This window comes from Amblyomma maculatum, chromosome 1 (assembly GCF_055883805.1).
Source record: "Amblyomma maculatum isolate TAMU_Amacu chromosome 1, ASM5588380v1, whole genome shotgun sequence".
Taxonomy (NCBI): domain Eukaryota; kingdom Metazoa; phylum Arthropoda; class Arachnida; order Ixodida; family Ixodidae; genus Amblyomma; species Amblyomma maculatum.
This window is the reverse complement of record NC_139344.1, coordinates 322,952,089-322,977,914: the sequence shown is the minus strand read 5'-3', so window position 1 is coordinate 322,977,914 and position 25,826 is coordinate 322,952,089. Positions and strand designations below refer to the sequence as shown.

General features: G+C 48.3%; 1 protein-coding gene across 2 annotated transcripts in view; it reads right to left on the bottom strand.

The window, feature by feature from the left end:
- Nucleotides 1–25,826, bottom strand: part of LOC146207289 (protein GDAP2 homolog) — a 47,989-nt gene that overhangs the window by 4,657 nt on the left and 17,506 nt on the right. The window contains exon 8 of one of the 2 annotated variants that reach the window (XM_084581889.1): nt 23,981–24,161. The exons of the other annotated variant lie outside the window; for it this stretch is intronic. Coding sequence (XP_084438015.1) covers nt 23,997–24,161 — 165 coding nt within the window. The 3' untranslated portion in view covers nt 23,981–23,996. Of the gene's footprint in view, nt 1–23,980; nt 24,162–25,826 lie in introns of those variants that run through there. 2 annotated transcript variants of the gene reach the window in all.

The following is a 25,826-nucleotide window of genomic DNA, read 5'->3' as shown; positions in this document are numbered from 1 at the left end:
ACAGGCGAAGCGACAGCGGATAGCTTGCTGCTGGTTGCCGGGAGACTCGCTCCGCAGTAGCAGTTCCCAGGCTTCTCTACTATTTACGTTTTCCTTGGCGCCAGGGGAATCAAGGCATTGCCAGATCATATGATCCAGAGTACCCCTTTCTCCGCAGGTTTCGCATTTATCATCCGCCTTTTCCTCCACTTGCGTGTGGAAAAGCCAGACGGGACTTGGGAAATTCCCAGCTTGCAGGCGCCGTGTTGCGCCAAGCGACGGCCTCCTTGTTAGCGTTCGGTCCGGTGGTGGCTACTTTGCAGCTACTTTGGTCATCTGATCAGAAGAGAGGAGTCGCTGGAGAAAGATTTGATGTTGGGAAAGGTTAAGGGTCACCGGAGAAGGGGTAGGCAGCGAACGCGATGGTTAGATGGCATCTTCGAGGCACTGCAGATGAAGTTATGTGATGTTAGGAAGATAGTGAGAGACCGGAAAGCGAAAGCGTGGCGTGATATGGTCCATAGGGTCACGAAGAGTCGGACACGACTGAACTGAACCGGTGGGGGCAGGGACCTTCTGCTAAGTCTGTAGTGTTCTAAGATTTCCTTATACGTTTGCAACCTCTCGTCCACCCATCGCAATCAGGCGGCTCTACGGCTGCCCGGAAGTAGAGAGCTCGGGCTAGCTCGTGCGCCGCCTCGTTGCCGGGGACAGAATCGTGCGCGGGAGTCCAAATAATTCGAATCCTTCTTTCAAGTTTTCCTTTCTCTAAAATTTTGGCTGCCTCCTTCGAGACCCTCCCTTTTCCAAAGTTCCAGACTTGTGTTTTGCTGTCACTAATAACTATGCTGGCTTCCGTTCCAACGCAAGCGAGTGCTATTGCAACTTCAGCCGTGTCCATTTCGGCTTCTAACGGACGCGGCGGTTGCGGGTACGCCGCGGCCGTTGACGACCGCAGCCACCGCTGCCCCCGACTTCCCGCTAGCCGCGTCCACGTAGGCGACCTCGCCCGGCTTCATTTTCCCCGCTTTCTTTGCGAGCGTCTCGGCCCTCTTTCGTCTCCTCTCCTTGTTGTACGTAGGGTGCATGTTTTTAGGTGGGGTGGGGGGGCACTATTATATATTCGCGACACTTTCGTGGAATGTCCACTTTGTCGCTTGTTCCTCTATCTGACTGCAGTCCCACCCAGCCGAGGATGGTTCTGCCCGTGGTGGTTCTGCTCAATTTCTAGTTGCGCCATGCGCACAGCCTCCGCTAGTTCCGTACAATTGTTGTTCACCCCCATTTCGAGGAGGCGTTCAGTCGAGGTCGAGATGGGTAGTCCCAGAGCCCTCTTCGCGCATCGTCTGACGAGTGCGTCTATTCTCCGTTTTTCGCCTGATCTGATGTTTAGGAATGGTGTGGCGTAACATATGCGGCTAGTGATGATGTAAGCCTGCACTAGTTTTAGGAGGCTTCGTTCCTTAAGGCCCCGACGCTTGAGTGTGATTCTCCTGAACAGACTCGTGACTTGCGTGGCGTACGCGTTCAGTTTCTTTACCGGTGTATCGTTGTACCCATCTGCTTGTAGAAACAACCCCAGAATCCTAATTTTTCGACTTTCGGCACTGTTTGGCCGTCTACCGTTACGCTGATTGTGTTGACTAGGGGCGCGCCATGTACCGTCACGACTGGTCATGACGTCACCAGGCGATGAATCGCCTGTTGACGTCATGATCAGTCGTGACGGTACATGGCGCGCCCCTAGTCGGACACACCCAGCATTCCATTGAACCAAAAACCTAGGCGGTGTTGATTTAACGCACCAAAGTTGGGGAGGGGTGAAGGGTGGCTGATCCTGGCCCTGGAGGGGCTGGGACAGGTAGGTCACTGCCGCTTGCGGCGGGGGCTAGCCTGCCACCGAATTTTATCTGTTGTAGGACCCGCCACCGCTTCGGTGGTGGACGACGGCTGTTGCGGCGCGCGTCTTTCTCTCCCTCTTCTTTTTTTCTTTGTTGTCTATTTTCTCTTCTGTCCGCACGAGGCAGCAGAGGTGGCTCAGCTACAGAGCCAGTAGCAGGCCCGTGCATTTTCTTTTCCTTCTTTCAACAGCCACAACAAGAACAGTTACAAAGTTCGCCGTCCTATAATTCGTTTACAGGAAATTAAAGGCGCAGTATCTAGCTGTTACTCGCGGAATCCCGCTATCCTGACGGTAGACAAAGGTAATTATGACGGCTCTCTCTCCTCTCTCAAAACCAGCAATTAAAATTAGACGCGACAGCGCCTTTAACATCGCCTTTTCAATACGCAAGTTCATTTTATTTTTTGCTTGTTTCAATTTTGTTGATAGAAAGGCGAAGTACCGGTCGCACTTCCTGGACATCTAAGCTTCCTATTTACGGCGCGCAATGTCGTCGGTTCGAACCGCTGTTTAAAACTAACCTCCAATTTGACTAGCAGACTGATGTCAAAAAGATTAAATGGTATAAGACTACCCTGAGCGCTCCATAAGAAACGGTTACGTCATAATTTTGATATAAAATCACAGGCGCATTTTTGCCGGCACGTTTGGAACGATGTCGTTGCCCCCAACAATTCTGGGGAACGGCAACATTTTTTCGGCACGAGCCCCAGCGCCGCGTAAACATCCATCATAACAACTGTTTCCGTACTGTAGCGATCGTGGAGAACCACGCATCCCTCCGAAGCGCCGCGCGCCGCGGAGGATGAAGGGGACAAAAGTATTCCTTCTCTTCCGGGGTTGAGTAACCCAAACGGGTTGCTCGGTAGCGCCGCGTTTCCCTCTTCCCTCGCCGGGCGCAGGAGCGCACCGCTAGGCGTCGCAGACGCGACGCTCATTGGCCGAAAAAGGACAAAGGGCAAGATGCGCCGAGATCGGCGGGAACCGGCTACCGCCGAGGAGAGACGACAGCGAGCCGCGACAACGGAAGGACGCAAGGTAAATACCTCCCCGCTATACTTCTTTGTTGTCGCCATCTTGCCCTTCGAAGTGTCAGGCCCCATCCAAAAGGATAGGGTCGCCAGCAAGACCTTCACCAGCGTTCTTTTTGGGAAAACCCAATAAACATCTGGTTCCGGGCAAAGTCCTGTTCTGTGTTGTGTCGTACTTCGCATTACCACTTTGCGGCCGTGAGAACGGCTGCCCGTGGTGTGTGATCGCGGGAGCTCTGTGTTTGCGGCCTAGACCTCAGAAGAGGCTCGACGGCTTAGTAAGAACCCCCACAACTGGCGCCCCAACGTGGTTCTCTCGTGCAGAAGCACTTGAGCTACTCGCTCCCGCCGGACACAATGCCAGACCAGCAGAGTAATCTGCCTGATCTGATGTGGCTCGTAGAGCTCAGCCCCGGGTACAGGGAAAGCCCGGCCCACGGCTCGCTCGCCGCCAGCGCGACTCTACAGACGGGACAATTCGCCGCTGCAGGAGCAGCCAGCGAAACACGACGCCCGCAGGCAGATTCCGGCAGACGCCGCGAAATGCCACCCTCAAGAGTTGGCGCGCCCTTGCACTACGCGCGAACGGATTGGGGAGAAGCACCAGGCACGCCATGTCCGCCCTCGCAGCTACCAAACGGCAGCACAGGGGCCGCGCCAACCCCGCCGACGATCTCGCCACTCGTCGCGGCACCCGAGAGCGAGGCAGCGGCAAACGCCGAGAACCTCGCAGGAGTCCTCGCCAACGCATTCCAGCAAGCGCTGCAGTCCTTGCAACCCACCCCGCGGATCGGAACACCGATCCCAAAGTACAGCGGCTACGGCGATCAAATGAGCGCCAACAGCTTTCTCCTGGCGCTAGACCAGTACGGCCAAGTCAACGGCTGCAGCGAGACCCACATGCTGCGAAGGGTGATACCAGTGGCACTGGTTGACCAAGCCGCTCGGTGGCACCGTTTGGTAGGTCACACAGCGAGCACTATGGCTGAATTCCGCAGTATGTTTAGGGAGGAATTCCTTCCTCACGACTACCAGCAGCGAATGCGGCGAGAATTGGAACTCCGAACCCAAGCTCCCGACGAGTCGCTCGTCGAATACGTCAGGGCGATGCAGGAGCTTTACGATTACGCCGATCCCAACGCTTCGAACACGGAGCAAGTGGAACGAGTAATCCGACAAAGCCACCCCACCTTTGCTCTTTACCTGCGGGGAAGTCGCTGCAGGAACCTGAATGAGCTTGCCATGGAAGCACGTCGGGTGCAAGCCGAAATTTCAGCTGCCCGTGCGTACCGGCCCCCGCCACCCCCATCGGATTGTCTGGAGCCCAGCTGCGCCTGGAATGGCAGTGCGCGTTCAAGGAGTGAAAACGCTCGAACGTCACGTGTTTCAGGTGAGGGCGCTTTCCCGGAAATCGCGCTCTTGATCCCTACTCAAACGGGTCGAGGATCATCGAAGCTGCGCGTGAGGTAAAGTGGTCACCTCACGCCAACCGCCCGACAGAGATTACCAAACACGGTCAAACGATCGAGCGCTGGTGACGCGGGCGGACGGGCAGCGTAGCATGGTGGTGGCACCGGCTCAACAAGCTCTCACGGACGGCCGTACGCGAGAGCACCCTCGTCTGCCTCATCCTAGAGCCCGGAATCCCGGGCCATGCTTCTCTTGTGGCCAAGTTGGTCACTTGGCTCGTGCCTGCCCTGCAAGTCAGGGAAACGAGGTAGGCCGCCGGTAGCAGCGCCGGCGGCCGAAGCTGATCCGAGCGACGGAGCTGCAATAGTGGCACCCTCACTTCTCAGGATCGGAACACCGACCACTACCAGGGCTCCGTTCATAGACCTTGCGATAGCAGGGACTACGTTCCGAGCACTGCTTGACACTGGTGCTAGCACTTCTCTAATCGGAGACGAAGTCGTTTCCCGCCTTCGACAGAGAGGCATTCGGGTGCGAAAACGCAGCCTGCCCCTCCAGCAGTTGTGGGGGTTCTTACTAAGCCGTCGAGCCTCTTCTGAGGTCTAGGCCGCAAACACAGAGCTCCCGCGATCACACACCACGGGCAGCCGTTCTCACGGCCGCAAAGTGGTAATGCGAAGTACGACACAACACAGAACAGGACTTTGCCCGGAACCAGATGTTTATTGGGTTTTCCCAAAAAGAACGCTGGTGAAGGTCTTGCTGGCGACCCTATCCTTTTGGATGGGGCCTGACACTTCGAAGGGCAAGATGGCGACAACAAAGAAGTATAGCGGGGAGGTATTTACCTTGCGTCCTTCCGTTGTCGCGGCTCGCTGTCGTCTCTCCTCGGCGGTAGCCGGTTCCCGCCGATCTCGGCGCATCTTGCCCTTTGTCCTTTTTCGGCCAATGAGCGTCGCGTCTGCGACGCCTAGCGGTGCGCTCCTGCGCCCGGCGAGGGAAGAGGGAAACGCGGCGCTACCGAGCAACCCGTTTGGGTTACTCAACCCCGGAAGAGAAGGAATACTTTTGTCCCCTTCATCCTCCGCGGCGCGCGGCGCTTCGGAGGGATGCGTGGTTCTCCACGATCGCTACAGTACAAGGATACGAAAAGAAAGCGTCCCCTATTCTGCGCCCGTACTTTGTCTGCACAATGATATTCTTTAAAATAATTTAAAAAAAAACTTTTCTTCTCTCCTCTTTCTGCCATTTACCAATTACAAATCACCGACCAGTTTGTACTGCACGACATGCTAGGCCACCGCAGTACTTATACACGAATTACACTGCACGGCGAACTACCGACTATATGTTACTGTAGTACCCGCGACTATACCCATACAAGAATTACACTACACGAAATACTACGCCGTAGTACATAATGCGCCTGCTTACTACTGTATTCGTATATGCGTGAGATAATGAAGGCCAAATTAGGGATCGATTAGTGATGAGGGGAGTAGCAAAGTGAATGTATGCGAACGAGGAACCGCAAGGGGTGCGTCATACCACTAAAGACGGAACTGAAGTGTCGCCCAAATTTTTCTTCATGTTTTTCTTTTAAATACACCGTTACCGTAGATGAGGTATCAGTAAATTATAAGCGTCTTTTTTTTCTTCGCTGCGTCAGATAATAATGCTTTATATTGATCTGCACAAGCCTAATTAATACTCTGTCATTAAGACAAATTATGGAGGGTACTTGAGACTGCCTACGTGCTGTGAAGGCGAAAGCATGGATGTCTCACCGGGAGTTTGTCGTCAAATGGAATCAGCTAGCCACCAACTTGACTAGCGGCCGTACGCAATTTGCAACGTCGTGAAATCGGATGGCACCACCAGAACGCTGTTCGACGAATGGTGGCGTCACAAGTATTAAGTTACAGTCGAGGAAAGGCGTGCCACTAAACGTGCAGTATACATATTGCTACGAGTGGAAATCACGCACCGATGGGTAACACCACTCTGAAATCGCTGGGCACCGCTTAGCCGCACAACTCAACCCTGAGCGTAGTTTTCGTCCACACACCCAGACACTTCTTTCTTCACTTGCTGAATGCGAGCATGGTGACACCACATAACATTACCCCCGCCGCAGAAGCACAGTCCCGGTGCGTTCTAGGTAAACGAAGCAGGACGTGAAATAGCTTGAGTCCTGTCACATATGCACAATGTCGGAAGCTTGTGATAAAGAAGACTTCGGGTTCAAAGGTTCGATTTCGTATGTGACGTCGGTGACTCGGCGCAAGATACGGTAGGGGCCGGTGCAGCGTGGCAGAAGTTTTTCGCAAAGCCCACCCGGCGTGATGGGAGCCACAGCAGAACGAGAGAGCCTGGGGCGTAGTGCACATCGCGATGGCGACTGTTATAACGGGATTGCTGGGAGCCTTGGGAGGCAAAGAGCCTGTCGCGAGCAATGTGGCGAGCATCTTTAGCGCGGGAGATGGCATCACGAGCGTAAGTACTAGTGGCGGCATCAGTAGTGGGTAGCGATGTATCAAAGGGGAGTAATGGGTGTCGGCCAAAGAGCAGATAAAAGGGAGAGTATAGCCAGCGGTATCATGACGAGAAGAGCAAATGTTACAAAGGGTAGATTACTGTCCCAATCCCGATGGTCGCCGGATACATACATTGATAACATATCTGTGAGCCTACGGTTGAGGCGTTCTGTCAGGCCGTTGGTCTGAGGATGATAGGCGGTGGTAAATTTGCACACACGAAGTAGCTCGTCAACCACTCTGGAGAGGAAGCAGCGGCCACGACCCGTAAGTAGTTCACAAGGGGCACCGCGTGTTGTAGTATCACGTCGTGGAGGAGGAAATCAGCGACGTCTGTAGCGCAGCTGGTTGGGATCGCGCGGGTAATGGCGTAACGCGTAGCATAGTCGGTCGCTACGGCGATCAATTTGTTGCCCGACGCAGAGACCGGGAAGGGTCCAAGCAAATCAACACCAACACGGAAAAACGGGTCAGTCGGGATTGATATTGGCTGTAGGTGTCCTGATGGCAATGCGGATGGTTTTTTCTGACGCTGGCACAGCTCACATGCGGCCACATAATGTTGAACTGAGCGATAGAGGCCCGGCCAGTAAAAACGTCGGCGCACGCTATCATACGTGCGGGACAGGCCAAGATGTCCAGCGGTGGGAGCATTATGAAATTGTTCCAGGATGGTGGAGCGCAGATGTTTTGGAACTACGAGCAAGCTAGAGCTCAGCGCCATCAGGTCGCATATTGCGGCGGTATAATGCGCCCCCTTGGAGTACGAACATGGCGAGGGCAGGATGAGACTGGCCGGTAGTCAGACGGTCGATGATAGACCGCAGCGCGGAGTCCAAGCGCTGTTCGTCGGCTACCATCAACACCTCCTAGAAAGCTGTCTAGGAGGTGTTGCTACCGTGGGGAAAGGCTGATAAAGACAGGACGCATGTGTCACAGGCCGTAGAGCTGGGAGGGTCGATCGGGTGGCGGGACAAGCAGTCTGTATCTTGGTGAAGCCGACCAGACTTATAGGGAAAAGGTGTATTCTTGCAATCTTAACGCCCAGCGTCCCAAACGTCCAGTAGGGTCTTTGAGTAAAGATAGCCAGCGCAAGGCATGGTGGTCTGTGATACCAGTAACGAAGTGTCTAAAGGTACGTCCGACGTACCCATTCGATTCTCGTAAAGATCATACGGTGGACGTCGATATACAGGCTCATGGCTATATGCACGTCGAACGCGTATGTTCGCATTCCGCTTGCTACGCTATGATATCAGTTAGCCGCGACTCCCGATGAGGTGCTACTAAGAGTTCATCCATTCTAACATATAGATCACGCTCTCCACTAAGGATTGTGTACGGCAATTAAGCATCGCTTGTCACGCACATAGCTGCAGGCAATGCGACGTACTGCACCAGCTCCGCCAGTTGGCACCGAGACACGCACATTCACAAGTTTTCGCTTCGAACTAAACCATCGCCTTGACCTGTCCGTAATGCAAGCGAGCTATTCCTAGCATTTACGCTGTCTTAGATACTGCATCGACCTCCGAAGATCGAACGCCGGCACAACACACACAGCTCGCCGTGCAGAACATTCGGCCGTACTAAGTGCGATGCATGCTGGGTATAATCCGCCATGATGTTGTCGCTGGCAGCAGACGACGCAGCGCGTCACTCACACTCGTTTGCATGGTCGCGTAGTGCGCGCAGACGATGCTGGCGCGATCAGACAGGCCGACTGCGGGTTCTTCACAATTCCAAAAGTATACGTATGCACGAGTGCGGGAAGGCAAAGGATCCCTCTAGCGTTGCCGACTCGAATATTGGCTCGCATGGGCCAACACTCGGAGACCGACGCTACTCCGGGAAAGTATCAAACTACTCGCCAGAACTAGAAGTCATGAATGTCGGCGATGTGGCGATGTAGACGGGCGGCCACAGGTCCAGACGAATAGTACAGCCAGTCGTCTGCGCCTAGCGTGAACAGGTCCGCGCCGCACTGCTTTGCCTTTCTTCATAGCGCGCCCGATTTTTCGGCCACAGCGTCGACGCGTACGTTCCTCACTGATATCTTGCAAGATCTTGCACGCACGTAAGGACAGCGCATGAAAAGCCGCTTGTTTGCTCGGTGGACTGTCGAAAATGACAAGGCACTCGCTCCATTCAGCCTGGCTGTGCTTCCCGCCGTCTGCTGCCAGCGACAACATCATGGCGGATTATACCCAGCATGCTTCGCTTCATGCAAGCTCCCACAAGCGTCATGTTTGTAAACAAAGGTGGCGCTGCGATCAGCAACGACATGTGTGTAGGCAAAAGCGCGGCGTGTCTACACTGCGCAAAGCGACGCTGCCTTCGAAACCAGTTCGCGCGTGCGAATATATTGAAACGTAAGCTTCGCTTATACGTATAAATAGCTTGGTTTATGCTTGGAGAGTACTTCCGCACATTATCAGCCGATTACAGCTAGAATTACTTGGCGAAGAGCGCTGAATTGGCTTCATTCTCCGTGGCCTCAACAGCGCGCGGCTGCGGTACGTAGGCGACGGCCGTGAGTGATTAAGTTAAATAAAAACGAGAAAGCGCAATGTATAAGAAAGACTAATAGTCAACCCTGTTCAACTCCCAGACCTATTCCTAGCGCATGCAAGGAGGACGACAATATGAATGACCGGAAGTGTTTTTCATATGACGAATCTATTGACTGCCTTTCTGTAATTGCTTCAAGCACTCACTCTAAAGAACAATATTATCGGCAACTATATATAGTAAACTAGAAATCACATTTCTAGCTCACTTTACCGGCAACTTAAGTCATAGAATTTCGTATCTAAAAAGAAGAACTCAATCTTTTAGATCTTTTTAACATGTTGGCAAAGTGCACTGCCAACTTGTTTTCGCCTGCCCGATAAAAAAGACGTTGACGTCTATCTCATCTTACAGATGTAGCAAGGTCATTCATAGGTTAATATGTACATGAATGCCAGTACGAAAGCTCTCATTTTGTTCTCTTTGATCTATAGGAGAGAAGCATGAGTGCAGATGAAACGCTCCACGATCGCTTGCAGCGAAATTTGCGTGATCTGCTGAGCTTTTTTTAATATACATGGAAATTTTTTATTCGAATGCGCATCATCTTATTCTGCTTATTTTGCACCCCTCATAGTCGATTCCTCTTTGGGACATTGAACTCCATGTACCATATATACTTAAATATCCTGCTCGATCAGAGCTACGTGGATATTTAATTCGTTCGTCATGATCTTATAATGACCTCCAAAAATAAAATTTAGAAATGAGAAATAATGCTGCGGGACTGCCCGGATCATAACAATGTTTACTATAGAACCGGTGATGAAGAGACTGGTTGAAACTCGTGAAAGTACAAACAGAGAAAAGTTATATACTTTACAGGTCCGGGCCTGTTATAGCCAGCAATATCGTACTGCAGTGACCGCGCTCAAAGTAATTGCAATTACCTTCACAGCAACGTTTGTGTCCTTTCTGTGTGAACATATGCACGGGCAGCACTGTAAGTGAATAGAACTCACAGTGCAGCTTCCCTGCGGGATCATACGCACACGGCATATATCGCGTCTGAACTTCTTACAACTTAATAACATGTCAAAATGGGCACGAGCTGCAGGCGTTTGTTCTTGCGCTATTCGCCGTGTCGCCGAAAAGCAATCATGATAATTAAGGGTTGCAAACGAACTGATCTAGTTTCGGTGAAGAACTGCAACGCATATATATGTTAGCCGCGAAGGCAATCCGTCACCGAAGAGTCTACTTGTCGCGCTCAATGCCGCTGCCCTTCGCTCTCATCTTTATTCTACCGCAAGAAACATGTTAAAACAAGTGCCATTTTGCTTTTTGTGCCTCGTGGCGCAATCAACCACACCACACCACAGAAATATTGGGAATTATGCCCGAAAACACAGCAAGCGCCGCGCATCCAATGCAGACGACCCGCGCTTTTGCCTACACCACGAAAGTCACTGCTGTCGCCAGCGCCACCGCATCTCCGCTGACGTCACGGGCTGACGCTTGTCTATATGTCATTATGCTCGTTCCTCACATGAAGACAGAAATAGGATGTTTCTAGTCAAATCCTTCCTTTAGATTCTACCTCAGAGCCGTGGAAAAAAGACATACTAGAGGCGTATATGCGCTGCTACAGCGGCAAGCTGCACGTCGACTCGTCGAGGCGAAGACCCGCTTCACCGCAATGCATGAGTGCGTAACCGGAAAGCCAGAAGCGGAATGATCTATTTCCCTACAAAGAGCAATGTTTTTTGGCATTTAGGGGAAGTCTAGACAAATACTTAGCCTGCATCTCTTTCTCGTCGTTGAAGTTTGCGTACATGTAGTTTAAACGCCCGCATGCTCGAGGTTAGCGTGACCCGACTGAACGGCCGCACTTTGAAACGAGCGCGGGAGATATGCATGCGTCACCGCGGACTTCGGGTTGCAGATGCTGATTCTTGGAATTGTGCAGAGTGTGTCATGCAAGCGATTGTAGCTACAACCACGGATCCGTGTTCTCACGGCTGGTCTATCCTGATGAGCATAAATGCTCCGCTGTGGACGTATCAATGATCGAAGAGAGGACGGATTTTCGTAATACTGGGCGCGAAATCGATAGCTACCAGTGCTCAGTGTTTCAGGTGTGGTCAGTAGCTAAATGTTCGAACAGTTCGCCTTTCAAGTCCGCGGTCAGCGCTGGTCCGGCTGCGCGATTTTCCACGGTACACCGCTGTCTTGCTAGAAAACCTATCCTAGGCGGCGGTTGACATTCAGCTGCTTTGTGGGCCCCGTAATGTAAAGCAACGCCTTCAGAAAGGCACTGTTCAAAAATGTCTTCTCTTTAACACTTTCACTACAGGCTTTCCAACAAACAAGGCAGGTGGACGCTGGTAAAACACTTGAGTACTCCAGTTAAAACCAAACACCCGCGCGTCTTTAGAGATCTGTAGAATCGCCTTCACACATTTTAAATTTTTGCTAGCATTTGGAAAAGGTCATTTTCCGATCGCTGGGACATTAGACCCGCATGACAGCGCTGTCATGTGAATAAGGACCACACCAGACCGAAAGCTTATAAGCGTTGTGTTGATTTTTGTGGTGCATAAGCAACTAATGCTGCCATGCACCAAGAATATGGTTTAATGTATTTATTTTGTGTGTAATGACTAGTGTTCTTTAGGATGTGGCTTGTTAAGGAACATTGCTTCATTTTAGGAAACCAAAAATGCAGGGAATTTGGACTAGTGCAGTCTCTTATAGGATCATGCTGGGATAGAAAGGGATGTTGCAAAATTGTACAAAATGTTTTCCTCTTATTTTCTCGAGTCTGGCACACATGTGAGTAAGATAAGCTTATTGTTAGTTCATATCCACACTCCTTGCATATTGATTTGTCATCTTTCATAAGTATGAAGCTGCGTGTCAGGTGTGGGTGGGTCTTTTGTGAACATGACCTAAAATGTACTCCATGATATGTTTTTGATGACTGCATGATTTCCATTCCTCAATGACAGGTTTGACAAAGTTTAATTTGTTGTTTATTTCAATGTTTCAAAAATCCTGCCATTTCGCTCAATTTTCTTTGTACAAGTTTCTTGGTATCTTCATGCAGCATAATCACCCTCTGTAATTTAGCGTTGTGGTAAGGTAACCTGGTCATTTCTTTTCATCACCTTTCAAGACAGCTGTCCCGCTTTCATAAAGTGTAGGACTTCTGACGACAGGAACTCCTTGGAAGTCATAGAAATAAACGAGACCCATAATCATGAGCTATCTAAGGTATGCATATATATGTCCATCGCTCAGTGGAATGGTGCCAGCACGCTGTTAGAACAGGTCTTGCGGTAACAACAACCATTGTCTGAGGTGGTCCTTTAATGGGCATTGAAGTGCCATGTAACTGCAGGTACCGACAGAACTCTTGCTTATGCTATGTGATGATGCCGCTCTGGTATGCCTATAGGTATACATTTCAGAATCTGCGGTGCACCACTTGACGATTTGCCACCAATGTTAGTGCAAAAATGTCTTTTTCATGCATATTAGCCACCATGGTTAACAGACAGACCCTGAGCACAAGCCAAAAATACCACGAGCCAATTGTCACGAGGCCACATGACATGGCAGGAGCTGTTACTCCTGCCATGTCATGTTACTCCTAGGCCATGGAAGCATGTTTGTACAGTTTAGTTAACGCGAGGCTTACAGAGGTCAACGTCAGGTTGTCTCACATAACAGGGCAGCCTACGACAATATGCTAATGAGTATATGTGAGATAACAGAGACATGAATTAAGGAATTAGTGATTAAGTTTGTAGCAAAGGGCATGTAAATGAATGGGAATCCACAGTGGGCTGTGCAGACAAAAGCCATTAATACTGGTGCATCACACCCTTACAGGTGGAGATTAGGTGCCTCCCTAAAAAAAAAAAACCACAAGCCCCATCTGCTCAAGGCTTGTCATTTTCTCCATTCTTCCAGGTGAGGAAGATGTGAAAATGATAGCATCGAGAATGCCCGAGACCACCGTTAACAAGCATGCTGATCTGAACAGCGTAAAAAATAATTCACAAAAGGTGGGTGACTAGTAATGCTGGCAACAGTTGAAGCTAAGTGGAAAGGCATGAAATTGAAATCCAACGAATGCAGATATGTTGCGAGACGACCAGTCTGTGGTGTGCAACATCTGTCTCTGTTAGTTTCATAAAGTGATTGGCCAAAGCAGATGGGGCTTGTGGTTTTTTTTTTTTTTTTTTTTTTTGTGCGAAGTGCAGTGTAGTAGCATAGATGCAGCCTTGCTCATTAACAATTGGAGTGCAGTGAGTGCATTGTTTTGTTTTTGTAAGATGTTCATTGCTTCCATGCAAATATTATGAGCAATTTCTTCCTAGAGAATGTTTACTGACATGTGAATATAATGTGCAATAAAGCTATTTGCTATTTACTTTTTCTTGTATACATTAGTTCTGTGAAGGAAACCACAGGCCAGAAGGAAATGTAATGGCGTGTATTTTATTACTTGACCCCGTTGTGCTGGCTCGGTAGTTAAAGTGCTTGACTGCTGAACCGATTGATGCAGATTTGATTCCAGCAACAGCAGAGGCATTTCAATAGAGGCAAAACAATAGGCTGTCATGCACTGTGTGGTGTCAGTGCATGTAAAAGAACCCCACTTGGTCGAAATTATACAGGAGCCCTCAACTGTAGCGTCCCTCATAGTTGTTTTAGGATGCTAAAGCAGATATTATATATCACTCTGATTAAAATGCTATTCATGGTCAGTTAATCACAATGTTGTACAATGTTACTTTAGTCTTCATGAAGAATATCACACTGGCTCCACATGGCTTTCTGTCGACCCTTGATATGTGTCACAATCACACACCTGATTATGTATTTATCTAAGGGCACCAGGGCATGCATGGAGGGGACCATTACTTTCCATTTGTCAACTGAAATGCATGATCCACATCATTCCTGTAATTCAACTACCTGCTATTTGAACTGTCTAGCAGTGATGCAAGTTTCAAAGAACTGCAATTAGCAAATTAATCCAAGCGGGAAACCATGCCAAGAACTGCTTCAGTTTCATCTTCAACAACTGTTTGAGAACTACAATTAGCCAAATGTTGCGTAACAAAGGCATGAAATTGAAATCCAACGAATGCAGATATGTTGCGAGACGACCAGTCTGTGGTGTGCAACATCTGTCTCTGTTAGTTTCATAAAGTGATTGGCATAAAGGTTACAAAATCTAAAAAACAACACATCCTATATGTGGCATGTAGGGTTTCACATCCTAAAATGACATATGTAGCTATAAAGAATACTGCAGTAGAGAGCTCTAGATAAACTGACTGCCTGGTCTTTGTACTTTGCGTTGACATCTCGCAGGAAACAAACGTGTTTGCATTTAGCCTCCACCAAAGTGTGGCTGCCATCACTGGGATTAAATATCACGACCTTGGGGCAAGTAGCTGAACGGGTCGCTGAGATGTCGCAGTTTGTACGTACATGCTATACACATCAACCTTTACAGGGCCCATATTCCGAGTTAGCGTCGCTATCTCCCTGACCTCGAGTCACCTGATTGGTGGAAACGCCGGAACATGATTTTGCTACCTCTTCCGGTTCCGTAGTGGCACCGCCCGGTTCCGGCGTTTTGACCAATCAGATGACTCGAGGTCACGTGAGATAGCAACACTTCGATAACAATACGGAATACGGGCCCTGCATTCCAGCTGTCACATGCATGGCAGATATTCATGTTCAGCTTTGGACTGAGAAGTTTAAAAGTGAACCATTTGTGTTTGTCTAGTACCAAAAAGCAAAAGAAATTAAGATAAAAACTAAAAAAAAAAGAACATAATACATTGAAAAAGCACTAGGCATTAACACATAAACCGTATTCGTTCCTTTATTAATGATAAAGTGGCCTTCAACAATAGTACAAAGCCTGAACATTTAGGAAGATGCTGTCCCAGGCAGCTAATATTTCCCAGAAGCCTGAACCATTTCACCTGCAATAATTTCTCGACAGTGTGGGCTGGGCACTTATTTTTCTGTCTACTCCAACATGCAAAAACTGTATCATGTGCATTCCCAACAACTTTGTGCAAGGCAAGGTTAAAGTATTGCCATTTAATTTTTTTTCGAGGCTTCAAAACGCACTAATGTAAACAATAGGCGTGTACTTTGTAGAAACACCACATTTTCCGAGTTTTGAGCTCTGTAGTGCAGACTGATAACAAATTGTCAATGACTTATTGTTGTCTGACTGTTGCACAGCGCGTGTGAATCTCTTTGCATCACGTTTTTGGGCTTACCACTGCACCTAATAAACACTGACATGCACTCGGAACATCGGCGATCATAAATGGACACGCTGATGTCTGTCTGGACATCGGCGCGCGCTACGGCACTCTCGTAGTCTCACACAGCACTTTCGTTACGACGTAGCACGGTCATCATAGCATCTCATGGAAAGCACAAACCGGCGCCTACGCCTTCCTTCGCACAACAAACAAGGATGACGCGATGCTTGGGCTAGAGACACGTCGGCGGTACCCAGCTTTTTCAGCGCCGCTTGTATGTATGCAGAACTTGCAGCACCGCAAAGCACATATAAACCTCAATACGAGCAGAAATTAGCGACGCGTTACGTGACGCATCTCATCGCAGATTGAAGTGAGGAAACTTTTGAAGAATCAAAACTAAATAACTACCATCGTAGACGATAATCCACATGATAACGAGGACCAAATGAGCGGGCGTGCGGGCTGCGGGTTGGCCGTCAACACCACGATTACATGCGCTTGCGCTCTGGTCGTGCTTGCCACCCTGCCGCTGTCCAACTCAAGTAAATCTATCATCATGCCATCACGTAGTCTATCACCCATTCTAGGCACTATTCTTGCCACTGTACTGTTCTTCGTAATTTCACATTTCACGTATGCTTGGATCCACTGTGCTTGGACTACTTGGACCTAGCCGATACTAGCATACCTCGTATCAACTTCGATTTGGCTACATTTGGCTATCGCCTCGGCGGCCGCTTTTCGGTGGAGGCGAAAAGCAAAGCGCCCGTGTGCTGTGCGATGTCAGTGCACGTTAAAGAACCCCAGGTGGTCGAAATTTCCGGAGTCCTCCACTACGGCGTCTCTCATAGCCTGAGTTGCTTTGGGACGTTAAACCCCACAAACCAACCAACCAACCATTTTTCCTTCCTCCATGACTACAACTACAACACTACGATCTACACATCCGGCTTTTCCGATGTATCCCAAGTCCAAAAGGCCCATCCCCATCCATCTACCTTGCGTATCCCGGGGAAAAATGCATAGGGCCCATCGGATGTTAAACTTGAACCCCGCCAACTGGGTCCATCCGCCGTACCTCTGAAAAATATTTCCCGGATCCGTCCGACATATCCCGAAGAAAAATGCACCGACTCCACCGAACGGACCCGATCAGTCGTCTTAAAGGTACGTCCGGTGGACCCGGTGCATTTTTCGGACGTACCTTTAAGACCACTGTTCGGGTCCGTCCAACGTACCTTTAGCCACAGCCTAACAGTAAAGGGTCATCCAAATAAATAAGAGCGGAATTTTGCAATACCTAGCCCAAACAATTAAGAGCTAGACACTCCCTTTCTGTGACAGAGTAATTTTGTTCTGCCGCAGGTAGTAGGCGGCTGGCATACGCAATCACTCTGGTGCAGCCTTGGTGTCGCTGAGCAAGGATAGCTCCAATGCCGTGACCACTGGCTTCAGTGCGGAGTTCGGTAGGGGCCAAAGGGTTGAAATGGGCCAAGACGGGTGGATTGGTGAGAGCAGTAAGTTCGGAGAAAGCTGCAGCTTGGACAGGGCCCCAAGAGAAAGGTGCATTTTTTTTCAGTAGGGCGGTGAGAGGGCGAGCAAGGGCTGCGAAGTTCTGGACGAAACGACGGAAATAAGAATGCAAGCCAAGAAAACTTCGAACATCACTAGATGAACGTGGTGTGGGAAAAGTACGAACGGCACGAATCTCATCGGGGTCAGGCTGGACACCAGCAGCATTCACTTCACTAAGTAACCAAGAACTTTGATTTCCCAATGGCCGAAACTGCATTTCCTGGAGTTGAGTTGAAGGCCGGCGCAGCGGAATAGCTCGAGAATGGTAGAAAGGCGAGAGAGATTGCTGTCAAAAGTGGACGAGAAAACAATGACGTCATCTAAGTAACAAAGACAAGTGGTCCACTTGAATCCGCGCAGCAACGAGTCCATCATCTGTTCGAAAGTTGCAGGGGCGTTACATAGGCCAAAAGGCATGGCTTTAAATTGGTAGAGGCCATCAGGAGTGATAAATGCTGTTTTTTCGCGGTCTCGTTCATCGACGGAGATTTGCCAGTAGCCAGAGCGAAGGTCGATGGAGGAAAAGTAGCTGGCTCCATGTAAGCAATCAAGTGCATCGTCGATGAGCGGAGGAGGGTAGACGTCTTTTCTGCTCAACTTGTTAAGGTGGCGATAGTCGACGCAGAATCTCCAGCTAGTTTTCCGAGAAGCGGCCGGCATAGGACGGTGAAGAATTACGACGAGAAAGAGGAGAGCGGGAACGTCGGGTTTGCGGGGAAGGCGACCGGATGGAAACACGAGCAGGTGGAACAGAATCTGCAAGGGACGGGTCAGGTTGGGGCGAGGAACGGCGCGGTGTAGAGGCGTGATTCCGTTCTCTCAACGGTAGGGTCCTCTGAGCAGCGTCACCTGGCGACAGATAGCGGAAATATTGCAAAAATGAATTAGAGCGCGTTTAAAGCCTGCCGTTCTCGCTGCCTCAGTGGCGCAATGGATTAGTATTACGTACCTGAGCTCTTAGCGAATGAAATATTTGTTCGAATCATGAGTTTCATTTTTTTCCAAAACTTCTTTTTTTTTTTTTAATTGCAACATTAAAATAAGCTACTAATATCTTTCCTGGAGGCAGTTCCCCTTTAGGTTGCATCATGTGATGTTTTTAATTCTTAATAGCCACAATACCTGCCGTGAACGCAGCCACGAGACAACACAATTGCAACGCTTAAACGATTTAATTACATAATCATTTCCTGCCTTTAGTGAGTGTATGTTACCTTTAGGTTGCGTTCAGACACCCCTCTCGGTAACAATCACCGTTTAAACCGCTCAGAGGTAACCAGTGATGAGAAAGAAGTTGCGGGACCCTACCGTTGAGGAGACGGAATTACGCGGTGTAGAGGCTCCACTACGATTGACATAGTAGAATGGGCGTGACTGCATGTACCAGCGGTTGCGGCAATGACGGGAGATATGACCAACACGGGAACAGTTGAAGCAAATGGGGCGATCATCAGCAGTACGCCAGTCATTATGATTACGGTAGCGGTATCGAAGCATAAAGCATAAAGCGATCACAGGAGGGTCGAGTTGGAGACGATGTGTTTGGGACGTGGCCAGTAGAGATGCCCATGTTAGCGATCTCCTGGCGAACAACTGCCTGGATGAAGGATACCGTAGGCAGGGTGTTGTCTGTCAGCTGAGATGAGGAAACAGCGGGAGCCATGGCCTTGAGTTCGCGGTGGACGGCTGATGGAGAGTAGGCAGGTTAGTACAGGACGAGGTAGCAGCTGTGTTCGGCAGGCGGTCAAACCGGTGACATATGCGTTTTTCTTTTGCCTGCTCAAAGCGCCAGCACACTTGGAGAGCAGAGTCCACAGTGTAACGGTCCTTGCATAAGAGTAGGTAAAAAGAGTCGTCGGCTATACCCTAGTATGTGGCCCACTTTATCTTCCTCACTCGTGGCCGAGTCGACTTTTCGGCACAGGAATAGGACGTCTTGTATGTAAGAAATATATGACTCTGACGATGTTTGGGCGCGAGATGCCAGGTCTTTCTTGGCAGCAAGGCGGCGTCCAATGGGTTTGCCGAAGAGGTCGTGAATCTTCTGTTTGCATACGTCCCAAGATGTCAGTTTGTCTTCGTGCGTTTCAAACCAAACGCGCGCGGTGCCGGTCAAATAAAATATATTTGCTAGCATGAGCTTTGCGTCCCAGCGATTGTGTTTGCTCACTCGTTCGTAGAGGGCCAACCAGTCGTCCACATCAACGTCGTCGGTCCCGCATGGCATCAACGGTAGGGAGCTTCGGAATAGAGTGCCCCTACCGCTTAGTGGAATAGGGTAATAGAGCAGCAACAATGCGCACGTGCCAAGTGCTGAGATGAACAGGCCAGGGGTGCAGTAATTATACTGGCATTAAAATTTTTGACCTCATAACTTGGTCTGATTGTTTGTTTTCATTCATGTAACCAAAGCCTTAAGAGTGGCCTATTTTCAGTCACAGAAGAACAGTGTGTGGCCATTACTGCAGAACTGAGTTTAGCCAACTATGGTGGACTCCACTCTGACATCATAGCTTAAGGATAGAGAAAGATTATCCGGATGTTGATATGGTAGCATTACATAAATGTTAGAAGAAACAGACATTAAGAACATTCAACATGAAAAAAAAAAAAAGAAACAAATCAAGGCAGTAATGTTTCAGTTCTTGACAGCATCGCCAACTTTCTGAAACCATGTTCATAGATGAACTACCACTTTTATTATTTGCTGCGCATCTTTTAGCTCTCCCAAGCCCTCTGCATCATTGCATGCAATTGCTTGCAGCAGTCATTTCATACTAACGTCACTTCATACGTGGTGTGCTATAGTGTATATTGATTTATCAATGTCATTCGCCTAGAATAATCACCATGCCAACATGTTTCAAAGAATATTATGAGCAAACGTAAAGTTAATGCTAGTTCCCTATGAGACAGAACTCATTGGTTTAGTAGTTTGTGACTTAAGTTGGAAGGCTTCTGTAAGATCAGGCAACATGCATTCGTCCTAGTGAGTTGTGCTTTTCAAGTGACCCCTAAAAAACTGGCGCATGTGTGCACAGATTTTGCAATGGTTTGCTCAAAAAGCAGCAGTCGCAGGACAGTCAAAAGTGTACACTGCTCACTTCTCGTCTTGCCACCATGCATGGGTGTTCTTCCGCTGTGCAAGTTGGAACACCATGCTGATCTTAAATCCGAGTTTTGAAGAAAGCCTTATGTTATGTTTGAGATTTACAACAAAAGGTTTCTGTCGGGAAAACAAGCAGGAGATGATGATGATGGAGTACTCAGAATAAAATTTTTGGGACAGTTAAGATCCTTGTGGACTTTAGCTCATTAGCGTGTAGTGCACTGGTGCATCGCTTGATTTCTGCCTTATCTCCCACATACGCACATGTAGGTTACTTTGAGAGCAGCAGATGGCAGCACATGCCACCTCTACAACGCAGTCAGTGTATATGTGCAGTTACTTCAAGCGGGACTTTATACAACTGCAATTGCTGATGCAGCTTCAGCTGTATGATCGCATCTGCGTGATCTAGAGCATGCCTGAAGGGTTCACAGGAGCTGCCCAAGTTAGAAGTCACTAAAATCCACCATGTTATGGGGTCTTCTGAAGTCGCATAATCCATCGGCCAGTCAGTGTCTGGCTATGTTACCTGCCAATCGACTACCACCTGGCAGAGGCATACTTGTAATTTTTTATCCATAATGCTGGTGCCGGATTTTGTCACAGCAGGGTGTTAACATTGTTGCGCTATAGTGTAACAAAGACATGATAGAATCACAATAGCTGCACGTTTATGTGTTCAGATCACTAGTGGACAGATTTAGTCAAGGAGACAAATATTCTAACGTTCCTCAGTGCCTGGCCATGCCACCTGCCAGCTAGCTAGCACCTGCGAGAGGCATGCTCATGAGTTTTCGGTCACAAATTTGATGCTGGGTTTCAAGCTGCCATGATAAACGACATATCTTTAATGATGCCGCATTAAAATGAGGCTTATGCTGCATTTTAAAATGATAAGTGTTCAAGGCACGCTTCCCCAGAAAATCTAGCGGCAGCGTTGCTGGTGTCGGCATTTTCAGCATCGTTGTTGTAAGTAAAAACCGCGGGCATGCCTCTGGAAAGTAGTAGTTAATTGGGAGATCACACGGCCATGCACTGACTGGTTGTTGGGTTGTGAAGCGTCACAAGCACACATGACTTGATTGAGCTAGCAGGCACTGCCAACTCGAGCTTCGCCTTCAAGATAGGAGAATGAGATTGGACCCTTGAATCCTTAGTTGCTGCATCGAGGCCACATTGGCCCATTCGCATGACTTGGTTAGAGCAGGGTGTTCTACTGATGTCGGGTGCTCTTTCATACAATGTGGTAGCTTGCAACTATATGCTAATGAGCATGTGTAAGTTGATAAAGGCACAAATAAAAATACAAGTAAATAAGAGAGTATCAAAGTGGATGTACTATTCTGTTCAACAAAATATTAAGATGAAGCTCGGGAATATTTGTGAACATCCTGAGGCCCTTGAAGAAAAAGTATGCATAATAAACTCACTAAAAGAAAGCCTTGAAGCCATTCTTGCCATTGTAGACCATCTAGATTGCGAAGCAATATTGTGTCTAGTCTCGTCTGGATAACTTAGAAAACAGAGCCAGACAAAAAAAAACTTGAATTTTCAAGATATTCCCAATAAAGAAGCACTCGCTATGCTCTCTTCTACAGTTGGCCGCCAATTCCTGACCGAACTTGTGGAATACGCCCACCTTGTATGAACTTTTTCGTTCCCATGATTGTCAAGTCTTTGTTCAAGTATAGAAACTCAGACCTGCTGTCTCAAAGAGAACTAAAACCATTAAGGTTTCCTTCAACAAGATCTTTAACTGACCACATGGTATGTGAGAAAAAGCTTACAGACTTTGCCAGATTTTTGCCACAATCATCCACTTATCGTTTGAGGTACAAGAAGTTGCTTGCAAATCTGATAGCATCAGGAAACTGACTCTACCAAGGCCTATCACAAGTGGTCCTTTAGATTTGGATATTGCAGTCCCACAGGGACATGCGAGGGGACATGGGGCGCAATTCTTGAATTCTAGTGTACCGGTTTTACTGGCTAATGTAAACACGACCCCCTTAATCCGTTACTGATAAAAGCAAAGCACATATATTTGCACTATCCGAGGCCTGGGTGCACCATAACATTATAGCAGTGAAGTATTTCCAAGTTAGCGCATTTCACGTGGTTTATTGCTGTGATTGCACTACCCACGTTGCTACCGCCCCGCTTTCCTACTCATCCATGTTTGTTTCAGAGCTTTATGATGCCCTACACATAGTATCAACACATCATCCTACGAAAAAAAAAAAAAAAAAAAAAAAATTCTCTTAGGAGATTTCAATTTTGCTAACATTTTGTGATCATTGCAAGTTCTCCTAAATCCCTTTTCAATCTAGAGTAGTGACTTCTTACATCCTTGTTCTACTTTTTCCTTCAGTCATCCCGGCAACAAACTCACAAGCATGTTGTGTTGCTCTAATAGGGAAACAAACCTACTGTTTTGCGCACACTCTTTCTTTAGGGGCGAAATTCTGCGGCGATGATCTGGCATGATGCCTTGACTAACCGTGCAACATGCAGATTTCTCTCTCCGCATGCTACTCATGCGAGTTACAGCTGTTTCCTCTTGGGTGCGGTAGGAGTAATCATATTCCTGACAGCAACCCAGTGCATCAATTATGTTTATTGGTGGGCAGTTTTGTGATGTCCAAAGTGGCCCAAAAGTGGGGTTTGGTCATGGTCTTGTTTACACCTTGCTTCCCTCGGGTGATACCATTCACCTGCCACTGGCTTGTGTGTGATCAACTGAAACTTCATACAGCTGACAAGAATTCTATAATGGAGGTGAAATACTGATGAAATAAGGCATGGCTCTACAGCAGTTATTAGGAAGTGATAGGAATGATACATAGTCTGCAGCAACGAGAGAGAGCATGCCGGCAGACCTCCAATATATTATGCGCATTTACGTGGCACGCATGAACCGGGAGCCCATGCAACTGCAAATTCGAAGGTGGCCGACACCATCCCCTATACAAAGCTCTGCCCTAACTGTGATAGCAGTGCAGCTGTGCAGATATAATGTCCAATCACTTCGGTTCAGTCATGTGCACAGCATTCATAAAACGCCCACCAGAGACATCGTGATGCACTCCATCGTCTAACGGAGAGATGCAGACCTGGCAACAGTGATGACGGGCTTGTAAGAAAGTCTGTTCTCCAAATTAGGACAACACGCACCACCATAGCCTCCTTTATACTCTCTGTGCCTGTCAATGCACCACGTGAACAATACAGCGGCGCCATCGGGTAAAGTTGCGCGGCGCTGATGTTCCCGTCGCTGAGGGTGCCACTGACGTAGGTGTTGAGACGCACGGGTACGAATGTCGGCGCGAGGGCGGGAGCGCTGTTATTCGCTCGCGGGATAACTGCCCCTAAGCCTGAATTGTGCATATTCAGCATATTTACTTGTAAGGCAGACATCTTCTAAGCATAACAAGTGATCATGATACTTGTTAGGCAATGACACCAACGCTATGACATTTTATGTGAGGCAGTTTCAAGAAATTGCGCATGGCTTGAAAAACTGCATGACTGCTGCGCTAGCGCCAATGGTAATAGAAAAATTACAATGCTAGTCTACACTGCGGTAAAACAAAATTTAAGAAGGGCACCAGCATTTATTTACACATTTCACAACAGCAGCTGTGCAACAAGAGTACCAGAAGTGGCGTGATGAATAGTTGCCACTAGTAGGGAAAAATGTTCACGATGACTGCTAACACTGATAGGGCACTTCAGAAGCCAGCTTGATTTGCAGATGATTGGAACAACTGCATTGCAGTATGCCATTGAGATCTGTAAGGAGAACAATTTCGGTATCAGCTGTTACTTTCAATAATTCAACGCGCCATACAAATGTTTTTTTTTTTTAACTTGACAAACAAGGAAGACAAATACACGCGTTGCATCTTTCTGTTTCGCTCACTCCAAAGTAATTGTCACAATAGGTAAAGCTTGTGTTTTTATTTTATCACAGAATTGCACATTTAGCAAAACAAAAATACTGCGCTGGAGCACATGTAACATACCACACAGACGAGCTAACCAGGGAGGAAGTTAGCATCGCAGTCCAGAAAATACACGTGCATGTTTATTATTTTTATTACCTTACTGACGCGTAATAAACACATTTTCTGGTGCTGTCATTATTTTTCACACGCCTCAGTGCGTTTGAGTACGAGTTTTGTGGTTTCCGATGCTAAAGAGGGACAGTGATTAGGTTGACAAGGAAAACTAATAAGGCTTTGCACGATTTAGTTTCATTCACTTAAAAGTAGTCATCATCAGAATAGGTAAAGCTTGTGTTTGTTTTATCACAAAATTTTGTAATTAGCGTATACTGCGAAAAAAAAAAAAAAAAAAAAAAAAACTGCGCAGAAGCACATCCAACACGCTACGCAGACGAGCTAGGCAGGGAAGCAATTAGCATTTCAGTCCAGAAAGCACACGTGCACATCTAACATTACTATTGCAGTATTGACGCTTAATAAACACAGTTTTTGTTGCTGTCACTATTTTTTACAAACCTCAAAGCAGCTGAACACTACACAGCGATCGCCGGAAGCACAAAGCAAAGCTGGCACTTACCAGTTGGTGCAATGCTGTATTCCTGCAGCACCCGAAGGCAGATAAAAGTAGAAGCACAACCTTGCACACTGCAAAAACAGTCCTCTAAACAGCGAGAGAGCGACAGCGCGTGGCTATCCGGACCGCTTTGCAACACAGCGCACCCAGCACTCGCCTGGCGAGGGTGATTCTATGTCATTGTAGCCATCCAGGCAGCCAGCGGCGTAACTTTTCAACGGAGAAGGAGCGGCGGCGATGGCCGCGGAGTTGCCAGGCACAGAGAGTATAAAGGAGGCTATGGCACCACCCACACGCGGCTTAATCTTTGAGCCGGGATGTTGAGGTGGAGACTAGGTGCCCTTCCAAAGGTGTGAGCAAGTTGCTGGCGCTGTGCGCTGTTTAACAGACACAAGTGCACCAAGTCGGTCAGGTAGCTAGCGCAACCGTGCCTTCATGAACAAAATGGTGACACTGTTACTGATGCCGTCGGAACACGGCACCATGCCACCGAGTTCTGGGTGGATCATACAGCGAGAGCAGGTCGTCGAAGTCGTTGGTCAATCTAGCACGAGCCTTCTCCGTGAACAACCGGGGATACTTTTGCTGATGTTGATGACACGTGACACCATCATGTTCCAAGTGTTTCGTGAACTCGTAGATGTCGTGCTGGTTTTTCTCAGGCCAGCACTGCTGTCTCGATGTCCAAATGAGTAAAATGTCGTGCTGATTTTTCTCAGGCCAGCACTGCTGTCTCGATGTCCAAATGAGTAAAAAAACTAACACTCTCTAATTTGAGCGACAAGTGTTCAGTCCCGTACAGTGAGTGACATCATGAAATGCATTTTCACACTTCGCCCAAATCAAACTGTGGCGAGATTTGACCAGAGACTTTCG